Source organism: Sphaerodactylus townsendi, linkage group LG04 (genome assembly GCF_021028975.2).
Source record: "Sphaerodactylus townsendi isolate TG3544 linkage group LG04, MPM_Stown_v2.3, whole genome shotgun sequence".
NCBI lineage: Eukaryota > Metazoa > Chordata > Lepidosauria > Squamata > Sphaerodactylidae > Sphaerodactylus > Sphaerodactylus townsendi.
Genome location: NC_059428.1, coordinates 82,289,624 through 82,316,383, shown reverse-complemented (window position 1 = coordinate 82,316,383; position 26,760 = coordinate 82,289,624). Strand labels below are relative to the sequence as shown.

General features: G+C 41.0%; 1 protein-coding gene across 16 annotated transcripts in view; it reads left to right on the top strand.

Annotated features, from left to right (window-relative positions):
- The window catches only part of CNKSR2 (connector enhancer of kinase suppressor of Ras 2), a 202,880-nt gene that overhangs the window by 92,973 nt on the left and 83,147 nt on the right, over positions 1–26,760 (top strand). For 13 of the 16 annotated variants that reach the window (XR_007244273.1, XM_048493556.1, XM_048493555.1 and 10 more), the window contains one exon: positions 13,569–13,715. The exons of the other annotated variants lie outside the window; for them this stretch is intronic. Coding sequence is in view for 12 of the 13 variants with exons in the window: in XM_048493556.1 (XP_048349513.1) it covers positions 13,569–13,715 (147 nt within the window). In the remaining variant the exon portion in view is untranslated. The remainder of the gene's footprint in view (positions 1–13,568; positions 13,716–26,760) is intronic. 16 annotated transcript variants of the gene reach the window in all.

Sequence of the window (26,760 nt, the reverse complement as noted above, 5' to 3'; positions counted from 1 at the left end):
TGCTGGTTAATACCTAAGGACATTTCACGAAGTGACAAGAAACTAGCTGCACTCAACACAGCCTAAGTGTCAGCCATATCCATCATCAGAGGTAGTACCCCAATCATTTCCCTGTGAGTAGTACACAGAGGGGCAGCCACCCTCCAGTTAGGTCATATCCCTTCCAATAACATCCTTCTTTACAGGTGGAGTGCTGCAGAGTAAGGAGAAAAGACTTGCCGACACCACAACCCCAATGGAGTCCCATAGTACAAGCTCCTGGAGGGAATACATTTTGGGGTGAACCACAGACGTGTGTTTCAGTCTTAGCAATTGCAGGGTTCTCTTTTGCCAGCTAGTGTGACTGTTACCTCATAGATACCCCTATGTCTACATAATGCACCACAAAGACTCTTCCATCTGCCCCATGGCTGAGAGCCAGCAAGTATAGTGGTTAAATACAGTGGACTCTAATCTGGAGATTAGAGTTTGATTCCCCATTCCTCCACATGGATGGCGGGCTCTTATCTGGTGAAGTGGATTTATTTCCCTGCTCCTATACATGAAGCTTGCTGGGTGATCCTGGGCTATTCACAACTCTCTCAGAATTCTCTTAGCCCCACCTGCCTCACAAAGCGTCTGTTGTGGGGAGAAGAAAGGAAGGTGTTGGTAAACCACTTTGAAACTCCTTACAGGAGAGAAAGGTGGAGTATAAATCCAAACTACTACTACTACTACTACTACTACTACTACTACTACTACTACTACTACTACTACTACTACTACTACTGCCCCTAGGGATGTGAAGTTGGCCAAAAGCAAAGACCACTTTTAGTCAGGCAGTGGGCTGACCATCAGCAAAAGACTAAACCAGTCTTTCACCTATGCTTCCCACCCTGAAGACCAGCACCTAATCCTCTGAGTCAGATGGGTTCACATAAAGGATGAATGGCACATAGGGCATTAGTCATTCCACTGCAGCCCTGATATCTCTACCAGCCACATGGAGCCAGGAACACAACCAAGATAGGCATGACCCAGTGGAAAAGTGCTGAGATAGTAAAGCCAGGGCCCCAAGTTTGATCTCTACATAGAGGAAGCTCCAAGGCCATTCAACCATTCAAAACCAGTTTTGCAATCACAAACTGTATCATGAAATGGGACAACTATGCTGATTGGCTGCCCCATGCAACCATCATTTGGGGTACCATGCCCCAGCCTTCCATCTTGTTCCTGAACTCAACGAAGACTCTCAGCTCCCCATACTCCCTCCACCCAAAGCATCCATGCCCTTTGTCAAGCTGTGTGGCTTATCAGATGTCAGCAGTGGAGTGTGAAACTTAGATACCCCATGCAAGAGCATACACATTGCCACCTTGGACCACACAGTAGGCAGCAGAGGGGGTGAGTAGTAAGGGAGTAGGGATCAAGCCTCATCGGTACAATACCAATGTCAAAGGAACACAATGGTTGACCCCTCCTAAAATAGCAGCAGAGAAATCATAATGAAGTCTGAGGAATGGAGTTGCCAAATCCCACTGTACGGTATGGTTTCTGTGCAGTGCTAAGTTGCACTGATAACCCATGGGGACAGAGGGTGACACATAGCATGCCTTGTCAGTGGGACTGCCATGCTGAATGGATGAGGTAGGCAGCTGGGCTGAAACTGGTACGGTGACAGTCTTATGGAAGAATGGCAGAATCCATGCTGGTCACTGCAGCCAGCCTTTACCATACTTGGAATGGCATCTTACCAGATCCACATAGCATTTAACTGCCATCTGAAAGAAAGTAGGCAGTGAAATGGGCAATGAAGAATTATGGCCCTCATGAACGACATGGTTCCATGTAGTGCCATGGTGCCTAGGGTCCTAGTGTTCAGCCCTCCATGATGAAGGGGCTCAACATGCTGAGCTACCCATCCTACAGTGCATGGAACTAGTCACAAACCAACAATATTTGCACTTCCTCTTGCATTCTAGTACTAAGTGCTCCCTCTGTAGTGCTAAGTGACCTGTCTGTGCCTTCCCCACCACTATGGCTGGGGCATGATAGACAGACCCCTGTGCTCCACACCATATCTACTGAGCTGTAAATGTACTGGCTGGAATTTATGTAGTGTATGTGTGGGTGATTGGGTGTGTCCAGCGATTGGGGACTGGTATGATTGACTGTAGACACATCAGCTTGAGGTTTGTTGAAACTTGTGGGCCAGACTGCAGTTGAGAGTATTTGAGCTCTCTTGCAGCATGGAAGCATATAGATTATGCCATAGGTTTTGCTGAACTAACTTCATGCTGATTGGAGGGGATGTTCCCAGATTTGAGCAACATAGGGAACCAGCTAATTCCAGATGCCTCCAGGAACCTGAGGGGTTGCACACTTTTGTGATCCAGTGATTCAAGGCTTGCTAGAAAATGAATTTGAGAACATGAAAGGATGGAGTGCTCTAACAACATATCTTTGCCCTTTTCCACCAAAAGAACTAAGTAAAATTGTATCTTCATCCGCCATATGCTGGAACATCTTTGTTTTAAAATGCTCCATTTGGGTCCTAGTGCCTACCTAGTTTTGTTAGGTAGGCACTAGGACCCGGAAGTGGGGCATTATAAAACAAAGATGGTCTAGCATGTGGCAGATGAAGTTACAATTCTACTTAGTTCTTTAATTGAAATTAAAAGGGTATAGTTTTCTATCAACATATCTAGTTTTCAGAACTAATGTTTAGAACTCCTTGTAGAAGTTTAAAAGTCCAATATTAGGCAAAATCCTGAATGTCAGTATTCAGTTTATAACTGCAACTGGTTATTATTTTCTGTGGACATAAAAGGGTGGTCATGGTTAGGTTTTATACCAGAAGTGATTACGGTTACCATGTCTACACTGTACTTTCATGGTACCACTCAATCAGAGAGTTCCTAGGGCTAAAATTGTGTCCCACAACCAATCAGCATGTTTTCTGCCTAGTGCTCTGAGGTGATCTGGACACAGCCACCCTCCAGCACAGCAGCTCCATAATGCTCCATCCTTTGAAAAAGAAGCAAGTAACTGATGTTTTTTGGTCATACTAAAATGGCAACTTGAATCTAGTCTGATTTCTTATGTAGGCTTTTCAGAAATTGGTGTTGTTTTTTTCTTTCTAAGCCTGGCTTTAATTTTTGATCTACAAGCCAGTCCTATGAAACAAGCTGAATCATGACAGTATTAGTAATTTGCACAAGTTCAGTTAAAGTACCATTCTATGTTTGCCGATCAGAGCAGAATCATCAACTATTCTGGGATGTTCAGATAACTGTCATTCAGCTGTTATGTCCAAACCATTATACAAAGATTCTAGTTGTGTACATGACAGTGTATAGTTTAATATGTTACATCAAAAATGATAAGAAATCCAAACAACTGACACAGCTTTTTGCAGAACCAGTTACCACTCCAAGTAAGATGATTCCTTCTTATGCCAGAAAGAGTTAGGCATTCACAAATAACCCATGAGATTGGAAGAAAACTACCTCCTCCTCTGATCTCTCTCTTAAACTAGCTGAGGTTGAATTTTAGTGGTGCCTGGATATAAGGGGGAAAAGAACAGTAGTAAAGAATCCTGTTGTTCCCATTCCCTCTACAGATCCAGGAACTATCTCAAAGTGAATAGTGCTAAAACACTGCACATCAATTAGTTTGTAATAATTAGCTGGAGTATGAATAGAATAAAGGCACCTGTCCTACAAGGGCAAGTTGTAATCTGCAGTCACATGAATATTTCTGCAGAACTTTTCTGCAATGGGCTACTTCAGTTTAGGTGACACTGAAGACAATCATGTAATCAATTCCATTTGTCTACTTACGCTTTGGCCATGTGCACTTTGAACAACAGCCTTCCACTGCAAACAACAGTTGAAACTGTTTCCAGTTTTGGCTGTTTGTAATACAACCATAAGGTTCAACTGTTCCAAAAACTTTTAGGAAAAAAAGAAGTAAAAATTTTGCTGGCGCACACAAGCCTTTGGAAAAAGTCTAATGTAGGCAGGGGTCCAAAGAGCTCCTTTGTTGTGCATTATGTCAGTAGAGTGTTTGACTTTTTCCATAGAACAGCTCTCCCCTATTTTGCACCACAATTTGCTTTTCAATCTTTCCTCAGTTTGAAAAGCAGTTTGCTGTGCTCAAGGAAAGGTGCTTGGGGAAAAAAAAACACTTAATCTCCCATGGGTGCATAGGACTAACTTCACGATTCTCTGCATTGTAGCTGTAGCGTTTATAAAACATGGTCCAGCTCTTTAGACTTCATCTCATAAAGCCCCTTGCTGGGCCTGATCTGGAGTGGTGTCATTGTGTTTCAAGCAAATTCATAAATGATTTCAGCACACACTAACTGAAAATTACTTAGAAGTATCCTAAATGGCTTTTACTTCTAAGTAATGTCAAATGCATAAATCATAGTGTTGTACTGAAAAAACATTTTTATAATTAATAAAATATATAAGTGGTTTAGAATTAAGTTACTGATAATTTTTTAATTATAAGGATACATTTGTAAGACTCTGCCTATTACAAGCATTTTCACAATTATGCCTAAGAGGAGGACTTGAAATTTGTGGTTCTCTTCACCCTAAACTTCTGTGTCTCTGTCATTCCAGGCTCTGCCTCTTTCAACTGTAACGTGAGTAATGCATCCTGAGTCAGAGGTAACGCCCACGTACTGCTTGGCAGAGTCAAACATTTGGGTCAGTAAAGCTTCCAGCTTAAGAGGACCTTTTGCTATTAGAGTATATTCATAAAATTGCCTTAGAAACGTTGAAAATTTCACTATAATTTACTACAATCCCTTTCAGTTTTTAAAATCAGACAGTGACCTGCTCAGCAATGTTTTTGCTTACCAAGGAAAATTTTGATAAAGTGAGAGGTTTAGTTATATGAAGTCTTTTGGAAATATATTTAAAGGCTGAATAAGACACATCCCAGTTACTTCAATCATACACCCTTTATCAGTGCTGTGGAGATCTGACTCATTCAATGGAAGTGTATAAGGATGCTGTTTTGAAAAAATCTGGATCTTTGTTTGCATTAAATATTATAGTTACTATAAAAATACCAACTATTTTTACAATTCCTTTCACTTTTTTGCTTTTGTAGTTCTCTTGGTAAATTTGTACTATACATTGTAGTTCATTTTTTGAAACTTCATGAATGCTCTGATGAATAGTGTAGTGATAGGGATTTTTTAAAATTATATTAAATGTAGATTAGTTACACTGTAGCCTAAATATTATCCCTTGGATAATACCTTCCAATGTTTATCTTCATATTTTCAGCTTTGTATGACCATCATTTATTTATTTTAATTTTATTTTATTCAATTTATATCCCACTGTCCCTGACCAAAGTCTGTCTCAGGGTAGCGTAGAAACAAATTTTAAAACTATTTAACCAATACATAAAAATACTACTAAACACACATATCATAAGAACACAAGATGGCAAGCACAGTTGAAGCCTATGTGTACTACTATGTAGTACAGCTTGAGCAAAAACCTCATTAAGAACCGTACAAGCATGGGCAGAGTTGAAAGAGTGACAATGTGTTGGTAATTAATTGTTGTTGTATAATTTTTATGTATTTTTAGCTAAAGGAATGTATTTATAATTTCAGACTGAGTGGAGAGGTGGCCTAGTAAGTAATGAGGAGCCATGGCTTCGTGGTAGAGCATCTCCTTGGCTCAAAATCTGGCATCTGCCGTTAAAATAATCAGATAGTAAACTCTAGGAGGACTCCTACCTGAGACCTGTTGGCAGAAGAAGAAAAGTTGCTTTTTATATCCCACTTTTTTCTACCTTTAAGAAGTGTCAAACCAGCTTACAATCACCTCCCTTCCCTGCTCCACAACAGACACCCCAGCGAAATAGGTGGGCCTGAGAAAGTTCTGAGAGGACTGATACTAGCCCAAGATCACACAGCAAGCATCATGTGGAGCAGTGGGGAAACAAACCTGGCTCTCCAGATTAGAGTTTGCTGCTCTTAACCACTGTACCATGCTGGCTGTGGTCTCATCTGTTCACAAGTCACAGCAGACACTTGCAAAATCTGCGTAACATAAGCATTACTTTATAGCAGTTCTGTTGTTTCATTTAATGCAGATATTGCTGAACATGTTATTTAAACCCGACATTTATCCAGGTACTGGTCTCCGTTTTCATGTAGAAAGTGAATGTGCATTAGCTCTTCCATCTAAGCAGATCTACATGTACACATGAAGGATGTACGTGCCATCACTATAATGTGTGAACAGGGTTCATATATGGTAGCTTCATGTGTTCAATATTCAGTTAAGCAAAAGGAGATTTGCCATCAGCAGCTGCATCCTTGATGATACAAAATTAATAGTAAACTCTACCAGAATGATAGAATGATAATAGTTAAGAGAGCCATCAGTTCTGGGTAACTAGAGTTTGGAGGGAATGTCATCAGTTCTGGGTAACTAGAGCCATCAGTTCTGGGTAACTAGAGTTTGGAGGGAATGTCAGTTTTCTTAAAAGAGAAGGTTTTAAGCTGCAGATATGCATTCCTTTATCTCTAGTGCATCTCAAACATCATTAGCTAAAGGACAGCCATGAAATGCTAGGAGAGAGAGTGTGTTTTTGTGGTTCCTGCTCTGCTGCAGGAATGGGGCCTAATTCCTAGTTGTCATAATAAAAATGCCTATTAGTAACGTGCCTATGTTCCCATATACCCTGTGAGATGCTGGCCCTCTGAATCTTCAATGTTAACTATCAAAACAATTATTTAGACTCCTCAATACTTAATAATGCTTCTTCTTTTTGATCTTGTCAAACAGATTGTCAGGTGCTTCCTTTTATTTCACAGCCAGGTGGCTCTTCTGGATAATTGAAAGGGAAAAAAATTCAAACCAGGCTTCTAAAATAGATTCTGTGGCAATAACAATTAAACAAAGGAGAAGAAAACGGGGAAAATATGCTTTGAGAATTTAATATAAATGTTAAAAGAAGCAGGGCAAATACTGGGAAGAGAGAATTACAGTAGTATGATGCTGTGTAGTACAAAGCAGTAAAAAGTGAGAAAAGGCAAAGAATGAGGCATGAGTGAAGAAATACACTACAAATATAGAAGTCACTGAGTATGCATTCAGTACTTCCTTCATAGAAGAGATTAAAAATGTCTGCATTTGCAAGTCCTGTATCATTGCCTCTAGGAATATATAGTGTGTTTTAATATCTATCTAGCTATCTAACTATCTGGCATATATTTGCATGTTCAGATATTATAAGCTGCCTTGAACCACAAGGCAAGGTGGAATATAAATGTTTTAATAAATAAATATTGTCTCAAAATACTACATTATGAAAGACTGTATTCATTATAGCTCTTCTGTTACATATATAAGGAAGCCAACATAGAGGTCTTTCTGTAGGCTAGCATTACAGATTGCACTATGCAGTCCTAAGTGCATTATAGAACACCATCTGAGAACACCATCACTTGGATTTTTCAAAAAAAAGTTTTTAGCTCTTAAGGCTGCAAAGATAGAGTTGGAAGTAAATACACAATGGACATTCAAGCGTTGGAAGCCTGAAGAAATTTTGATAAAGATTTCATGTGGTCAAGGACTAAGTTTTGCTTATAGCACAGTTAAGTAAAGTAGGACTCATTGTGTAAAACAGGCCTATATCAGCAAATCTTTTCAATATGCATAATTTATACATGTCATGGAACTGCATTCTTCTTGATACAAAATTTTGTGTTTTTATGTATACATGCAGGCTGCAGGCCTAAGAACATTTTCCTGAGAGTAAGCCCCATTGAATAAGATGGGACTTTTGAGTAGATCAGTGCATCCACAATCTGTCTCTGTCCAACTCTATAAATAATGTTTGTACGATAGTTTCTTTAGTAATAATACAAACAGGAGTTAGAAGAATATAAATACATATTATACTAAACACTGGGAAATATTGGATTGATTTTTTGTATTGTACTTTAGTCAATTATATTGAATTTTAGTAAAATTATCAAAGGCCTTTCTGAGATAGACAATATTATGTAGGGGCATAAATCTCAAGTATAATTTTATCTATATGATTCTGCGACATAGATTGGTGTGCTCTTAGATACCTCCTTGACAATGGAGACTCAGATAGCGCATACCACAGGGGAGGCATTCTTCCATCTTTGCCAGGTGATGGAGCTGCCCTATTTCTTCAAGACCAATTTAACCACTGTGATCCATGTGACATCACAGCTAGGCTAGACTATTGCAATTTACTCTATTCAGGACTATCCTTGGGTCTGCTCTGGAGGGTCCAGCTGCTCCAGAATGCAGCAGCAAGAGTCCTTATGGAATCCCCATGGTGGGTGCATATCCACTAGCTCAGAATCAGATTCAAAATTATTGTATTAATGTACAAAGACCTAAATGGTTGGGGGCCAGTGTAGTTATGGGAATGTCTCTCCTGGTACGTCCCCCAAGGATCGCTCCATTCAGAAAACACCAATCTACTGGTGGTCCCTGGCCCAAAGGAAGTCCAGCTGGCCTCAGACAGGCCCAGGGCCTTTTCGACTCTGCCCTCGGCTTGGTGAAATGCTCTGTCTGAGGACGCCAGGGCCCAGGGGGAGATGCTCCCTTTCCCTCAGTTTATTCTTCACCACCATTCTGTGAACATCATTCTTTTTGACTTTTTGAGGTTTTTTCCCCTTCTTAAAAGTATTTGAGATTTCTGTTTTTAAAATGTCTCAGAAGGCTTGAGCAAACTTTGTGTTTGATTTGTCTTAGTGAGGGGCACAGTGAAGAAGCCTGCAAACTCTGCCAACAGTTTACCCCCAGCAGTGGCCGTACTTCCTGCCTCAAGGCGGCTTTATGGGAAAAAATCCTTTCAAGTTCTAATAACCAGGAAGTTAAGTCAGCTGACTCAGTGAAACAGAATATACTTTCGGTGTCAAGATCAGTTCCTCAGGTGGAGCACCTATTCCACCTATTCTTGATAATTGTGGTTTTATCGGTTCTGAGATTGGATCCAACCTGTGGAAGGTCAAGTTCAGCAGAACCACTGCCCACCAGTGGTTCCTTGGAAGAAAACCAGCTGAAGAAAACCAAGTCCAAACATAATGAATGGCACTGAGCAGTTTCTACTGAATCAGTGAGGCTGTCAGAGTGAAAACCTTGTGCATGGCTGAAATCTACCTTCTCCACATATGCCTTCACTGTGGTCTTGATAGCCCATGCCATCTCTCTCAGAGGGCAAACTCAATGCTAAACAAATGGACTTTCCAAATAATCCTTTTTTTTACTTCCAGCTCATCTATCTTCATGGCCACCTACCTTTCTGTTGGTTTGATGTCAAGACTACTCTTTCTTTTATCTCTCCCTTTAACAACAACAGTGGGAAGAATCACCTAGGCTGCCATCTTTTTCAGAACTTAGACAGTCTTCATTTAGGCTGTGGGAACACCCTCTGGTTCTGTCATGGCAGGCTGCAGCTTGGCCACTTCTGATTTCATTTATGGATCCAAGGAGGAGGAAGAGTCTTGCTCTGGCATCAGTTCTAGTTTTCCATCCAACCCCTCTCTGGATTATGCAGGTGATTATACTGTCTGAGTGAGGACCTACATCTTCACTTGGAGAAGATAGTGAAGATAGCCCAATATCTGGACATTCAAATCACCTCCATGGATCCAATTCCAAAGGACAAAATTCTTGGAAGGCTTTCTTTTGAGTCACCTGGAATAACTACCTTTCTCTTTTTGGAGGATGTACTAGTCACAGCCAAGTCCATTTGGGACAAACCCTCCTCCATTTCTGCTATTTGCTCTTAGAGTTGAGACATGTATGGAGTCCATCAAGAAGCGTGCTCATTCCTATTCATGGGTCCTGCCCTTCTTCGCTCATAGCCAAAGAGATTCAGGTAAAGCTGAGAAATGTTCTCATTCAACACCCGCATAGTGGGCAGAAAGATTGATGCTCTTAGCCCTACTCTTCTTCAGCTCTGAACCTCAGGATAGGAAATTACCAAGCCATTATAAAAGCCTATCACTTCTTATGGGAAATGCTATCCACCTACCTCGACCTATTGCCTGATGTAAAAAAAATCTTTGGCAAAACTGATTCAGATGGAGGCCCTTAAAGCAGTAAACTGATGTAGGTAGATAATGCCTTGGCAATGGATATGGCATCTTCAGTTGTTTTAAAGAGGCATGCATGGCTTTGTCCCATTGGTTCTTGTCTGAGACCAGATTCAGGATTAGAGGATTTGCCCTTTGAATATATGTCATTGTACTAGTTAAGACTGATGAATTTTTATCACAACTCAAAAAGAACCAATAGAAAGGTCATCCTTTGGCATTACCCAGGCACTGCTCCTCCTTACAAAACACACTACCCCTCTAAATATCAATATTGGCAGCCACACCAGAGCTGGGAATGCTCTTGTAAGCAGCCCTCTCAGCAGTATCCTCCATGTCAGCCTTTCCCCCAGTTGCCTCAACATTCTAGGCATAGACCAGGAACCCTGTCTAAGACTGGGCCACACTAGTACCCCCATTGTAGGCCCTAAAACCCTCTTTCTGACTAGTACTTTTTGAATAGGTTATCTGAATTCCTGCACATAATGTCTTTGGATTCATGGGTTTTGTCAGTAGTTAAGGCACTATAAGAGTGCAAGCTGCTTCAGCTCTTTTTTTGTGAGTTACTCTACTCATGCAGATCTGGAATGCTGCATGTTGTTCATCTGCAGACACTTTCATCAAACAGTATTCTGTTGATATCAACACAAGAAGGAAGACATCAATGGAGAGAGTGATATTATATTATCTCTTCCAATGAGAGACTCACTCCACCTCCTGGCAAGTTACCTTGCTAGTCTCCCAATGTAGGACAGCACAGAAAAACAACGATGAAAGCACTGTTGTACTTAATGTGTTTCTGCACTCCTACATTCCTGCTGGGTGACCTTGGGCTAGTCACAGTTCTTCAGAACTATCTCAGCCCCACCTACCGCACCTACCCCACTGTTGTGGGGAGAGGAAGGGAAAGGAGCCTGTAAGCCACCTTGAATCTCCTTACAGGAGAGAAAGGTGGGGTATAAATCCAAACTCTTCTTCATCCTCTTCTTAACCTGTAACAATTGTTCATCAAGTTTTCTTCTGTGCAGACACACATTCTCTCTCTATGAACCCACTGTGAGCTCTCATTTTATGTCTATTGTAAGAGAGAGTCATCGCAATGACTCAAGAGAACTGAGGGAAAGCAGGCATGCACACACACACATCAGAGCACATGACTGAGCAGGAAAACAGCCAGTGGAATGCTTCAGAGGGGAGGGGCTATCCTTCGGTGCCTGTAGGCTAAAACAATAAAGCTGTAAAATAAAATCTCACGAGTGACTGGCCTGTGTGTACACAGTCCCAACGTGGGACTGCACAGAAGAATGACGATGAACATGTCTTCTTTATGTCCAGATGTTTACTGTTGTCAGCAGCAGTATGTTATTCTTTGATTGTCTTAATTTTCTGTGCAACTGAAAATTTTCCCCAGTTGCTTCCTTTGAAGAGATAAGGAGCCCTCCTATCCAATTACCATTGAAGACAAGCCTCAGAGAAGAAAAGTTTAAGGCCCACAGCTGCTGCTGTAAACTGGACAACATTTTCAGATGAATAAGGGACTTCCCCCCTCCACCAGGAACTTCTTAAATAGAAGTAGTAATTAAAGAACTCTTGCAGTAGACACCAAACGTGAAAACACGTGTTTCAAACCAATTGGATTATTGATTCATCATATGCAATCACAAAGATGCATGGTCTAGTTTTTGGAAAAAATAGAACTATTTTCAGAAATTGCAGTGATGGGGTGGGAGGCATGCTTTTATGCAAAGAAAGCTTCCCTTACTTTGTGAGAAGAGACAATGGACAACAAGGAGGGATGACAAATGTAGAGTGTTCAGCAGAAAAGTTTTTCAAAGTTAGTCACTATAAGAGTAAGTAGAGAAACCAGATGCAGATAGTTGGGGTTTTTTTTAATGCTTGCAGTCATCACTCCTCTGCCAAGCTGCCATCATTCCCCGCTCCCCCCAGGAAACAGTGGGGGAAAGTTCTCCAAGTAGAGTCTGCTTGCAGGGGGAAGTGTGTAAAATTGAACCACGGTGTTCATTCTGCTGAAATTTAGGGGGTGTTTAGATTAGAGAGAGGACTATGCTGATGCAGCAGTTGCCTTTGTGTCTGTTATGGATTGTGGGAAACTGAATATAGCACTGTGCAAATGCAGGCTTTTGTGAATGTGCAAATTGTAGGAGTCAATAATACATATCAGCCTCTTTCAGAACCCCATGTGTATGACTGTCAGAATGATCAACCGCTTCAGGCAGTAATATGCTCCAGCTGAAAATATTTCATCTATCATATATGTCTGAGATGTTGTCATGACTAATTTAGTCATGGTTTCTAGCACTACACTTGCAAGCTAGGCTGCAGAGGTGGGAGCAGCTCCTGGAACCAGCATGGGGATGCCCACTCTGCCAGTGAAAGTAGTAATTTTGATCGTGGAGAGGGCAAACAGGGTGGCTGGCAAGCACTTCAGAGCTCAGTGGTGCACGACCCAGAAGAGATTGCCACCTGCAGAGCTGTATCAGCCTAAAGGTGGACACTGGTGCAGCTGGAGGCGGGCTAGGGGCATTCCTGGGGGTGGAGCCAACTTTAGTAAGCTTCTACCAAGCTTTCAGGCCAGGATCGCCCCCGGTGTAGCACTCAGACCTACACCACAATAACACATGGAATAAGTCTGTTTCCCCAATGGAGTTATCCGGGCTGTGGCAGGGTTTTTTCCCTGCTGCTTGCTGCACCACCTGGAGCTCCATTGGAGTCAGCATGGCACCACCTTTGCAGTTCCATCCCCTGTTGCTGCTGAGCTCCCTCACATCTGGATTGACATCTAAGTACTATATATAATACATGTACACTGTTTTAACTTAATCTTTTTTGATATTTTAACTTAAAATTTCTTGGAGTCATTTTGAATTGGTTCACAAAAACTTGGAGATTTAGTTAAAATATACTTCATTATAATAGTTTGCTTTTTGATAATTTTAAGAATAGATGAACTCACATAATTTCTGCTTTTAACCATTCTACAGGAGTATTTATGTCCCCACAGAATGTGGGGCGCAGGAGGGGAGAATGGATGGTAGCATGCTTAATTATAGAAAAGTACCAAGTGTGAGATGTACAGGTAACACAACTTTAGAGTACCTGTCAAAACATAGAATAGTTTTTTTTCCATCTTTGGCTATTTTGAAGTTACAATGCTCAGCAATAACTAGTTTCAAACAAGTTCTTAAAAGGTCACATAAAAATTAAAACAAATGCCCCAAATGGATGGGCAGCAGCAGTATATTTATTCTCCAAGCTTAAATGTCATATATCCCATTTTAATGAATCCTGATAATACTGATTTTTAAGATGGCATAAGTAAGTAAATTGTGACATTTTTAAAATTAAAATTTGATGTTTTTTTAACTATTCTTAATAAAAGGAGAAAGATTACATTGTGAATATTTTTCCTCAATTTTATTGTAACAATTTTGCTGGTTACCAGGTGGGGTGGCAGTTGAAAAATTTGGTGAATGCACTACGAGAGGATCCGAGTGGTGTTATCTTAACTTTGAAAAAGCGACCTCAGAGCATGCTTACCTCAGCACCAGCTTTACTGAAAAATATGAGATGGAAGCCCCTTGCTCTGCAGGTAATGATGCTTAATCATAAATCATACGCCATCATTTTATCTATCGATGATCTGCTGCTTTCTTATGCTTCATCTCAGCAGCATATATGGATTTAATATGTACTTTGGAAAAATGGTTTGTGAGATGGTTTGTGAGATGGTTTCTCAGAGTTCAATTTCATCCCAAGTTTGCAAGACAAAAAAAATTAGCCTTACTCCCATGTATGCAATTCCTATCATGATAGATCTTCAGGTATAATTTCTGACATGCAGAGATTGCGTAAGTTACACAAACAGGGAAGAAAGTTTAATATATGGTCATGATTCTAGAAAAATGTTTAAACTACAATTTAACCCAGGGTGGATTTAATTTAAATCATGATTTAAATACTCATTCTAGCTGGTATAATCTTAATACTCCCAACCAGATGAAGGTTTCATTTTTAGAATAATTACTTTTCAGATTAGTTTTATAGTTTCATCAAAAATTACTGATTTGGTCATATGATTAGAAATACATAAATAATGTTGAAAATATGCGAGGTGAACTACCTCCAGTTTCATTCAGGCCACTAGGCCTTCAACTTCTTTGTTGCAGTGTTTGCGTTTTGCATGCCTGCCTGCCTTATGGATTGGTAGAAGAACTTCATTAAAATATTGCCAACTGGGTCTCTTTTACAGCCTGCTGCCATTATATATTTTCTCCTCCGGTGAGAGAATAATATAACAAATCTCTGGCTGTACACACAAAGATCCCAAGACTTGTGGCGTGCTCTGCTACAATTTTTTACTGCTTGCCCCTCCCTTCTCTCACTTTGTTTTTTTATGCAGATCTATTCCACTCCAGACAATCTTCTATCCATTTAACTTCTTGAAGCTTAGCACTTAAGAGATAAGGAGCTGATTCTGTGTATTATCAATTTGAAAAGGAACAATGGGATAAAGGTCTTTTCTCAACTCTGTGTGGTTATTCTATAACATTTTTGTTGTAAAGAAAAGACATGTTCTTTCTGCAGACACAAATTCACAGTTTTGAGCACTGCAAAACCAGTTATCTTCTAGACAGAAAAATTGCCCAAAATATTTTATAGAAACCTCTGAAAAAGCATGATATTGTAAATGTATTAATATAATTCATTTACCAAAGTATTTAAACACTGCATGAACATACAGCCTCATGCACAAATGTATTGCATTGCCTTCACAATCATTACACAACACATTTAAACTATAACTCAGTGGTTAGATATACATAAAAACAGGGATAAAGTAACATTAGACCCTTACTGTGTTGTTTGGTCTCTGATCTTTCCTGTGCAAATAGCACTCCTCTTTCAGAAACATAGTGATCAGTATGAGACAACAACAACAAAAAATCAGTCTGTCATGATTAGACAAATCTGGCCTATTGGGCAACAACCTATTGATGTATTTATTCCTTGGACCTCTGTAAAGGGGGCAAACAAGCACATAGCAATAAATCTTCAACCACACCAGATCTTCAAATACAAAGGCATTGAGAGGCAGGGATGTGTAAGAAATCACCAGTTTGTATTGCTGAAGGCATAGCATAAATATGACAGTCATCCTTACTGCTCACGTTGTTACATTCACTAAATGGGTCCTGGTATGATCCCTTTAAAAAAGTTAAACCAGGGATCTACTTCAGATTGTTTAAGTTGCAGTCTATCACAGCAGTCTAAGTTGCAGTCTATCATTTTGGAAGATCCAGTCACAGAGGCTGCAGTCCTTCTCTTTCCCACTGAGCAAATCATATGTGACAAGAGTATCTCGTTTTTATTGAGGTAATTTTCTCAGCCCTAGATTTCATCAAAGTCTGCAGGAGTGTCCAGCTGTGCTGACCAAGTGAGTCTTGTTTGTTCCCAGCCATTATTTTAAAATGATCGTATTAATGTGGGCTCTTAGTGAGGGCAGCACCAGTTTCACCCTCATAGCTGCAGGTGACCCTCTTGGGAGTGCAAGTTTCCTCCTCATAAACTGATTCTGCAGTGGGGTGTTGTGTGGTTTCTGGGCTGTATAGCCGTGGTCTTGTAGCATTTTCTAGAACACGGTCATACAGCCCGGAAACCACACAACACCCCAGTGATTCTGGCTGTGAAAGCCTTCGACAATACATTGATTCTACAAACTTTCCAAACTCAGCAACACTTGGTTACTCCACTCCCATATTTCAGCTCCATATAGCATTGATGGAATTACTTTGCTGAGTATCCTAGACAACCTCCCTTCATGTAAGAACATTTTATTATCACCTCCACATTTTTTAAAGTTTGTGTTCTAATAGAGGCCAGGTGAGCTTTCCAGGAGAGAGTTTCACTAACAGTTACTTCTAAATACTTGTAAAAGCTATATGTTCAATGGGAGTGCCCAAGATACTCCAATCAGATTTCCTTGGCTTTCACCTAAATACCATTACTTAGTTTTGAAATAATTTATACTTAACTTCTCTTCCTTACAGTGTAGACATAGGTTATTAAGAAGTCTTTTGAGACCAATTTTAGATGTTGAAATCAGCACCATATCATTGGCATATAGTCGTATGGGAACCTTAGACTTGCTTGCAGTACGGGACATATTCTAAACTCTCCAGTTTACCCAGAATATAATTAATAAAGAGGTAAACAAAATAGGTGCCAACACACAACGTTGCTTGATGCCTTTCCAAACTGGTGTTTCATTGGTCAATGTACCAGGGGTTCCTATGTTGTTTATAAATGTTTATAAATGTTCATATAAATGTTTATAAATGTTTATAAATGTTCATATTTAGAACTGGTTTTCAAGTCAAGTTTAGAATTCAAGAGTCTGGGAGGGGTGAGATTACAGTGCAAGTAACGAATATAAATGTTGTATGGATACACCAGTTAGTTTGCTGGTTATTAAATTAGATACCCATTCAAAACTTAGCAGAAGCTTTATGATAATTGATAAGTATATTTATTTAGCTCATTTAGCTTTGCAGTCAGACTGCTTCTTAGGTTTTCACATCATCTCAAAAAAGGCTTCAGTCATTCCATTAATTTTTGCACATGATAAACCATTTACCACAACTGGGTATCAGGAACTGATGTATGCAATCAGTGTGAAAAACTAAAATATAACTATATGAAAAGGAAAAAACAAGATAGCAGTGATAAGAGTATGAAATAAAATCAGAAAAAAACTACTTGTATGTTATGTGAAATTTGAGGGATAAAGATCAACTACTTTGAAAAATCTAATATTGAGAGATTAAAGAGGGAAGAAAAATATTGATATTTCTGTGAACTGTACCCATGTACAGTCATGCTTATGCATTTGCATGTATGAAATATGTGATGTAGCTTTATAAAAATGCATATGTATAAACTACCTTGGATATATATATAGAAAAAAGTGGGATGCTTAAATGAATTTAATTTAATTATTTAAATGAACAAATAAATGTTTAATATATGCCTGAAGTAGGTAAGATTTGTTTTGTGATACTGCAATTAATTTAATAGTGTGATTTTAGTCATTTAGTTAGAAGTATGCAGCATCTGATATAGCCATATAGTTTCTCCCAATGTAAAGTAGAATATACATATTACTTATAAAAATATAGGACAAACTCATTCTTCAAAAGGATGCAGGGAACATTCCTGATTCTTGAAGCAACCATTCAGTTAGGCCAGTGGAAGTGCTAATAGTGGAGCTACTGCAAATTTCAGATAATGGGAATTTTTACACTTTTAAATGTTTTCATTTGCAGGTAAAGCAAAAAAACTTATCCTCTTTAATTCTCCTATTTGTGAGGAAGGTGAAATACAAGTCACTTGTATTACTGTTTCTGAAATACATTGTGATTCATTATGCAAGTCAATTTAGCTATGCTGTGCATTCCCTGCAGCACATTATAACGTGTAAGAACATAAGAACATAAGAACAAGCCAGCTGGATCAGACCAAAGTCCATCTAGTCCAGCTCTCTGCTACTCGCAGTGGCCCACCAGGTGCCTTTGGGAGCTCACATGTAGGATGTGAACGCAATGGCCTTCATGTGGCTGTTGCTCCCGAAAGCACCTGGTCTGTTAAGGCATTTGCAATCTCAGATCAAAGAGGATCAAGCATTTGGGTGCAGCCATAAATCGACTTCTCCTCCATAAATCTGTCCAAGTTCCCCTTTTAAAGCTATCCAGGTTAGTGGCCATCACTCACCTCCTGTGGCAGCATATTCCAAACACCAATCACATCGCTAAGTGAAGAAGTGTTTCCTTTTATTAGTCCTAATTCTTCCCCAGTATTTTCTAATGAATGCCCCCCCTGGTTCTAGTATATTGTGAGAAAGAGAGAAAAATTTCTCTCTGTCAACATTTTCTACCTCCCATGCATAATTTTGTAGGACTTCTAATCATATCCCCTCAGTCAGCCTCTCCAAACTAAAGAGTCCCAAACGCTGCAGCCTTCTTCTCCCCTCGAGTAGGGAAGGTGCTCCAGTCCCTCAATCATCCTTTTGTTGCCCTTCTCTGCACTTTTCTTTTTTTTCTATCTCCCTCAATATCCTTTTGGAGATGCGGCGACTCAGAACTGGACATTAGTACTCCTAAGTGCTAGTCGCAATTCCACTCTGCTTTTATATAAGGGCATGACAATCTTTAGCAAGTTTTATTATCAATTCACCTTTTCTAATGATCCCCAGCATAGAGTTTTGCTCTTTTTTCACAGATGTTATGCATTGAGTTGACATTCCAGCATGGGAAACTATCAACTAAGGCGATGCTCTAAAATCCCTTTTCCCTGGTCTGTGACTGATAGCACTGGACCCCTGTAGCGCAGTATGTGAAGTTTGGATTTTTTTGCCCCTATGTGCATCACTCTCTACATTTTTAAGCTACATTGAACTACATTTGCCATTTCTTTAGCCCAAGCCCACCTAATTTATCAAGGTCCGCTTTGGAGCTCTTCAAGCAATCCCTTTGTGGTTCTCTACCAATCCCTACATAATTTGGTATCATCTGCAAACTTGGCCACCCACGCTACTCCAATCCCCCCCTACTTCCAGGTCATTTATGAATAGGTTAAAGGAGCACTGGTCCCAAAACGTGATCCTTGGGGATTACAATTCACTCCCCTACATCTCTCCATTGTGAGAACTTCCCATTTACCCCCACTCTTTGTTTCCTGTTTCTCAACCAGTTTTTAATCCATAGGAGGACTTCCCCTCTTATTCCTTCCTATTGCTGGAGTTTTCTCAACAGTCTCTGGTGAGGAACTTTGTCAAAAAGCCTTTTGGAAATGCAAGTAGACAATGTCCACCGGTCTTCACTCCCCTCGGTCCACACATGCCTGTTTACAACCCCTCAAAGAACTCTAGTAAGTTTTGTAAGACAGGGATTTGCTCTCTCGCAAAAGCCATGCTGGACTCTTTTCTGCAGCAGGTCTTTGCTTTTCTACACATGTTTTATAATTCTTATCTTCTTTAATGATAGATTCTACTAATCTTACCAGGAACAGATGTCAAATAAAACTGACTGGTCTGTAATTTCCTGGGTCCCCCCCCCCTAGACCTTTCCTTAAAGATTGGTGTGCCATTGGCCCTCTTCCCCTTTTCAGGGATGGAGGCAGATTTCCGGGATAAGTTGCATTTTAAAAGTGAGAAGATCAGCAATTTCCCATGCTTGAGCTCTTTAAGAACTCTTGGGTAAGAATGCAATCTGGGCCAGGGGATTTGGTGCAGCATTTAGTTTATCAGTGGCTGCCAGAACTCTCTTCCCTTGTTCATATCACTATCTTCGCTTAGTTTCTCTGATTCACCTCCTAAGAAGCTTGGTTCAGGTGCAGGAATTCGTTCCTTTCACCTCCCTTCTTGGGTGGAAGATACACAGATGCAAAAGAATTCATTCAGCTTCTCTGCAATCTCTCTGCAATCTTTAGCACACCCTTTGTTCCTTTGTCATCTAACGGGCCTTTACTGCTTCCCAGTTTGGGCCGGTTGGCTTCCCTGCTTTGATGTACTTATTTATTTTATTTTATTTATTTTTTGGTCTTATAGACCGCCCAACCCCCGAAAGGGCTCTGGGCGGTGAACAGCATTAAAATAACAGGTACAGAATAAACTATAAATAAATTTAAGTTAAAATGCAGCAGTTAATAAACAATAGATAGCAGTGCCCGTAACAATTCCTACTAAACTAAACTCTCCCAAAGTGGGAGAGAAGAGGAGTGGCCCATAGATGGTCGTGGGCCCAAGGGAGGCGGGGCACTCCATCAGCTGCTGGCACTTCCAAAGGCCCATGCGAACAACTTCTAGCCTTGCAGGCCCTGCGGAACTCACCAAGACTCGCGAGGGCCCGGACAGTTGAGGAAGAGGTTCCACCAGGCAGGGGCCAGGGCTGTAAAGGTCCTGGCCCAAGCTGTGGGAGGCCAGCCGCATCATAGCAGAGGGCCAGGGACTACCAGTAGATTGGCTCTCTGCTGAACGCAGAGGCCTTAGTAGGGACATATGGGGTACGCGGTCCCTAAGGTATGAGGGTCCGGAGGCTGGCGTGAAGGCCTTAAAGGTAAGTACCCATACCTTTGAAGATGATCCGAATCCCTCGACCGGGAGCCAATGCAGCCGGCGAGTATTGGTTGGAATATGGTCACGGAAGGCGCCCTGCGTGAGCAGCTGGGCTGCAGCATTTTGGACCAGTTGTAACTCCTCCGGATCAACCGCAAGGGTAGGCCCGCCAGCAGAGCGAAGTTACAATAGTCCAGCCTGGAGAGGTGACTGCTGCATGGATCACCGCGGCCAGGGTTCAAGTGGCGTGGGAGAGGAAGGCGTCCAACCGGCCGGGCAATTGCTCGAAGATGAAAACGCGAACTCCGGGTCGTAGTGGGGCCACCTGGGTCTCCATTGAAAGAGACGAATCCAGGTGGACCCCAGGCTGCGGACCGAGGGGCCGGCGCCTAACAAGGCTCCTCCCACACCGGGCGGCTGGAAATTCCCCAAGACCAAGTTTTCAAAGCGATCTCCGCTCTCGATGGATTAAGTTTTAACCTGCTCTTGTTGCAATCCAACCAGAAGCAAATCGCTTCCAAACAATGCTGGAGAGCTGTAGGGGCGGTGGACCGCCCCTCCATCAACAGAATGAGCTGGAGTATCATCAAAGCATACTGGATGACAGATCAGCCCATAGCTCCGCACTCAGCTGAGCAAGGGTCGCATATAGATATTAAAATAACAGCGGGACAGTAGATGGCCCCCTGAGGCACTCCCACAATGAAGCGGCGGCACCGCCGGGAGTAAGTTTGGTCCCCACACCACAATTGCTTAAGCGACTCATCCCGGATGAACGCAGGCAATCCATTGAAGGGACACAGTGCCCTCGCGACTCGAAGCGCCAGGCGGTGGGTCAAAGATCGTGATCGACCATAAGTATCAAACACTGCGCGTCAGGTCTAACAATACCAACAGCCAACTCCGCTTCGGTCAAGCTGCATACCGGAGCTGCAGCATCTGGCGACCGCGACAAGAACGGTCTCCGTCCCGTGCCCAGCACGGAAGCCGGACTGGAAGGGATCGAACGCCGATGCTTCATCCAGGAAACCCTGAAGCTGCTCCAACACCACTCTCTCAATTACCTTCCCCAGAAACGAAAGATTCGAAACGGGGCGGTAATTGGCCAGATCGCCAGGATCTAAGGATGGTCTTTTCAAGAGTGGGCGGACCACTGCCTCCTTCAACCCACCTGGAAAGACTCCTTGCTCAAGGGAGCCATTGATGATCTTCAACAGGTGGGGTCGTAACTCCTCCCGGCAAAGCTTGAAGAACTGTTTGTTGCTGGTCTTGATGTTCACAGCCATGCGTTCCTCATAATCCTTTTTTGCCTCCCTTACAGCTAACTTGCTTCTCTTTTGCCACCATTTGTGTTCCCTCTCATATTCTTCATCAGCCAAACTGGACTTCCATTTCTTCTAAAAGACATTTTCTTTTTTTCTGATAATTTCCTCATCCTCTCTTGTTAACCATGGTGGCTTTCTCGACTGGGTGCTGCCTTTTCTAACCTGTGGAACACATTCCAGCTGGGCTTTTATTACTGTGTTTTTAAATAACCTCCAAGCATCTTGGACCTTTTTTGACTCTCTTGCTTTTCCCTTTCAGCTTCCTGCGCGCTATCCCCCTCATCTTTGAGAAATTTCCTTCTGAAGGCGAATGTAACTACATTAGTAGTTAGCCACTCTTGTTCGGCATGCTGAGATACTTTGAATCTGACAGCATTGTGGTTCGCTGTTCCCTATCGGGCTCAACAACACTGACTTCCTCGCACCAGGTCCTGGGTCCCACATAGAATTAGATCTAGGATCACTCCTCTCTCCCTCTGGTTGGTTCCACCAAACCATCTGCTCTAAGCCACAGTCATTTAGCATATCCAGGAATGCTCTCTCCTTTACTATGACCTGAACATGCATTTTCCAGTTTATATGGGGATACAGTTAAAACTCACCCATTTCACCACTACCATATTTTGTTTTGTTGGCCTCTCTAATTTCTTTTTTTCCATCTCAGAATCCTCTTGTGCACTTTGGTCTGGGGGACGATAATATATTCCTAATATTAAACTGTCCCTTCACACCTGGTATTGATATCCACAGTGATTCTGTAGGGGAACCAGCTCCCCTTTTTGCATTGTCTATTTTATGTGATACTATGCTCTCTTTGATGTAAAGGGCAACTCCACCCCCAATGCGCCCTGTCCTATCTTCCTTCCTATAGAGCCTGTAGCCTGGTATAACAGCATCCCACTGGTTCTCCTCATTCCACCATGTCTCTGTAATGCCCACTATATCAAAGTCCTCCTTCAAAACTCTGTACTCTAGCTCCCCCATTTTAGGTCGAATGCTTCTACTATTAGCATAGAGACACCTGTATACCCTGTCTCTGTCCTTAACCTGTATATTCTAGTGGCACTGTCCACTGAGAAGTGCTCTTAATTTTTCATTCATTTCAGTGTAGGTTGGGGAGTCCTAAACAGAACGCAAGCGAGTTCCAGTGATATCCAAGAATAAATCATTAGGCTTCAGGTTGAGTTTCAGAAAATACTATTGTCTTCTTTGTTGATGCTGGAGAGATTTAAACATGAATTTGTTTATTGACATTTCAGGATTGATGCATAATTAGTCTTAGATTGCATATTATTTTTTATTCTTCTTTCCTGTGACATGAATTTGGCCATATTAATGAACAATTCTTGGTTGCAGTGTTTTTAGGCACCATGACTTTTCAAAACCGATTTTCTATTTGCCATATAAATTATGATGAGCATTTTTTCCTCAGAAATACATCCATACAATTACCTGTCTTTTCTGAAACTAATATTTTTGCTTTAATTTAATATTTTTGCTTTTTTTAATAACTTATTTGCCTTTTTACCCACAATTTCTTCATTTTTTTAAAGGAGATGGGGAACTGGTCTTGATTGTGGCAACTTCCTTAAATTCTACAAAGGACATTTTACATTCTGCTAATGGCCTTGCTCTCTGGAAAATATTCTACCTATCTAAATACCACACTAATTTGGTGATGTGTGTAATATTCATTCAACAGGGTGTGAAGATTGAAGAAAATTCTAAATGTTAACTCTTTGCGTACAATTTCTGCTGACATCACTAATCACTGGTGTAGTTTTAAATACATTTTGCAATGTCTATCCATTGTTTTGGTTGTAAAGTTTCTAAAGCTAAGTCTTGCTACATGTTGACACAGTTCCATTTGTGAGGTACTATTTTTAAATCATATGAACAGTCTGTGAAACTGAAATGAGCAGATATACAGTATTATGTTTTAGGATTTTTTCCCTTACAATTGAGGAGGAAACATCTATTTCAGTCATTCAGTATTCCCTATTTATTTTATCAGTACTCACTGTATAAATTCCTTATCAACCTTGTTTTGTATTGGTACTTACTAAGCATACTTGTGATCATACTGGAGTTTTGTTACTTAATAGGTTAAGCATTCCTATGGGCTTACTGTGGTGAGTGGCTGCTACATCTGGGCTAAAGCTGGTGCATAATATTGTCATAATCTTATGCTTAACCATACACAAATGTAATGGAAACCACAACAGAAAAGCCAGAGACCAGCACTAGGAGTTCTCATAGGTAGATTCTGTGCAATAGAAATATAATGGGTTGACAAAGGGAAATATCCCAGTTTGGGGAAGAACTTCACATGGATCCCTCCCCCAAAGCAGGGGAATATTTCCCTCAACCTGGATTTTTCAAAAATTACCAAAATCGCAATCTTTTTCCAAAATTGTGGGTTGAACCCACTCCCAGGTGAACAGCCTAACCACTTTATTTTTCTCGCCTGCTGCCTGTTCTCCTGCCTTACGTCATGTCAGTTTCGTTTCTGCTGAGCTGCCAGCTGGTGTGATAGCCTGCCATTACTAAAATGTCCTCCAAGCACATTTCCCCCTATGCCAACAACTATGAGCGCCGTATCACCCAAATGTGTACAGGAATGGTGTGTATGTGTGTGGATGCTTCATGTTTACATGTGTCGTGGTTTCAATGCCCTAAACTTTTTTTGCCATGCTGGAGAAATGGGAGGGGGAGGTCCTGCATGGACTCCCATGGTTGCTGTAGATTTTCCACCATTTGGAAGCATTCCCTTAGCAGAGGGCAAGAACAGGTGAAAAGGAAGATGTGGTGATGGAACAGCCAATCAGAATGCAGGAAAAATTGGATGTTTGTGCCTGTGTGTTTACATTGTAAAAAAAAAATAGTGTGTGGGTGAAGAGGCAGAAATGAAACAGATTGTCTCCCCACCCCCAAACATTTCAACTCCATTCCTTGACGGAAAACAGGCACCCATGTGAAGGACAAAAATGGAATAAAATGGACATGGGTTCAAAAATAATGGATGCAGCTCATTATTGTACTAACCCTTTTGGTGGAACCTCCTTACGAGGTTTGGGGTGGAGCAAGCCAGGGGTCAGGACTCCCAGGTGTGGCCAGAGTAGGTGTGTGCCCCCAGCAACAGGGAATCTTTAGGCAGGGGACCACCTCCCATCTGGAATTTCCCCTTGTTGCTTCATTGGTTATGGTTTGAGGAAGGCGGGTGCTGGGGGACAGCTTTCAGGCTGGCCAGCGCATTGGATCAGACCCCCATGCTTCGCCTTACACTTTTGTTCCTTATGCCAATAAAAATTTAACGGCTATGGCCAATTTGTTTGCCACAATAAAGTTGTAGTGTGTTTTTTCTTCTGAGTTTTTGTTTAAGCTTCCTTTTATTCAAATGCCACACCTCCTTCCCTCGGGTGGCAATGGATGCAATCCATTATTATTATTCTGTGGGAATCCACCTTAGTCGTTCCATGAGAGAAAGAGTACTACAATGGTTTGCTGTCTATGAAGAAGAGCTTATAGTTTTGCTAGCAACACTGATGCTATTAAAAGAGAGGCCGCCATCTAAAAAGAAACATTTAATTAGGAATTAGTGTAGTTTGGTATTTAGTGTGTGGAATGCCACTGGTTTCCATCTTGATTTCTGTGCTTAGTGTAGTTGTTAAGAGCAATGGCCTCTAATCTGGAGAACCAGGTTTGATTCCTTACTTCTATACATGAAGCCTGCTGAGTGACCTTGGGCGAATCACAGTTCTCTCAGAACTTTCTTAGCCCCACCTACTTCACAAGGTGTCTGTTGCGGGGAGAGGAGGGGAAGGAGTTTGTTAGGTGCTTTGAGACTCCTTGCAGTTGAGAAAAGCAGGATATAACTCCAATCTTTTCCTCCTCCTCCTCCTCCTCCTCCTCCTCCTCCTCCTCCTCCTCCTCCTCCAAATCTTCTGTGCATTTGCAACATGGTGTAGTGATGACACTGCTCTTTTCTATGAGAGTGAACAAACTTAATCCAGAGATTATCAAAATTGTTGATTGGGAGTATTCAGTTAGCTATACAGCATGCATCACAGGAGATTGCACCTGCTCTACTTGTGGTTTGCAGTTTAGGATCATTCTCAAGCATTTATCCTTTCCTGGAAAAGATTGATCCAACCACATTTTCATGTCTTAGTTGTATCTGGACTGAATCACCTAACTGGCTTGACAAGGATTTAAAGTTTCTCCCAAAATGACAGCTGCTTCAGAGTGTTGTACTGAGTGTCCATGTTGTACTGGAAATTTATTATGCTACTATTAATATCTTAAAATTGACTGTTTATTTCCAAAATAATTTCTTTTGAAATGGAAAGAGATGCTTTGTGCTCTTTGAAAGCCATAAAAGGCTACTTCTTTTGAACTCTACCCTACTACACGAAACTATAGCTCAGGCAAGTGGAAATGGAAATTGCCCTCAGAGACCATTATTCATATGCCTCTAATGTCAAATGACAAAATGGTGAAGTGGGACTTGTACCATTATTATTTACTGAATTATTGTGGATTCATCAAATCAAAAACTAAAATATTTATTTTATATTTTAAAATAGGCCTTAAATTGCCATCTGGCAACTTTAGACAAGAAGATCATAGGAAGCTGGGGCCTTTCTTTGAGAAACAAACATGTCGATAGTTATTCATGCTCAGATCACTGTCCTTGCAGCTAAGACTTTTGAGTTTTAAAACTGAGGAGAGATCATACCTAATCATGATTTTGCTGGTCTTCCTCCTTCACTGCTTTTGGAGATACCTGCTGCCTGCTAGACCATTTTGATAATTTAATATCTCTTCATTTGATGTTATGTCATTTGATAATTATAACTATTTGATATTCTTATTCCACTGCTATTTTAAAAAGTGCTTTTAAAGATACATTTTAGATTTGTACTGGTGTGAATGCTTTTGTTTTGATATATTGCTTCATTTAGGGGTGCTTTTTTGTAACCTGCATCAGGTTACTGAGGAATGGGGTGGCAATGTTTAAATGTATAATCTTCCTGTGGTTCAATATTCTCAAGTTCAATTCTTCATCCTCGGTGGCAGATTCATTTGGGAATTCATATCTTGATAAAGCTAATATAGTCATTCTGACTATACTAACGCATTGCATGTAAGAAATTGCATTAGTGTTCTGTATATAGTTCTTGTTGGTTCTGCTTTTGTTC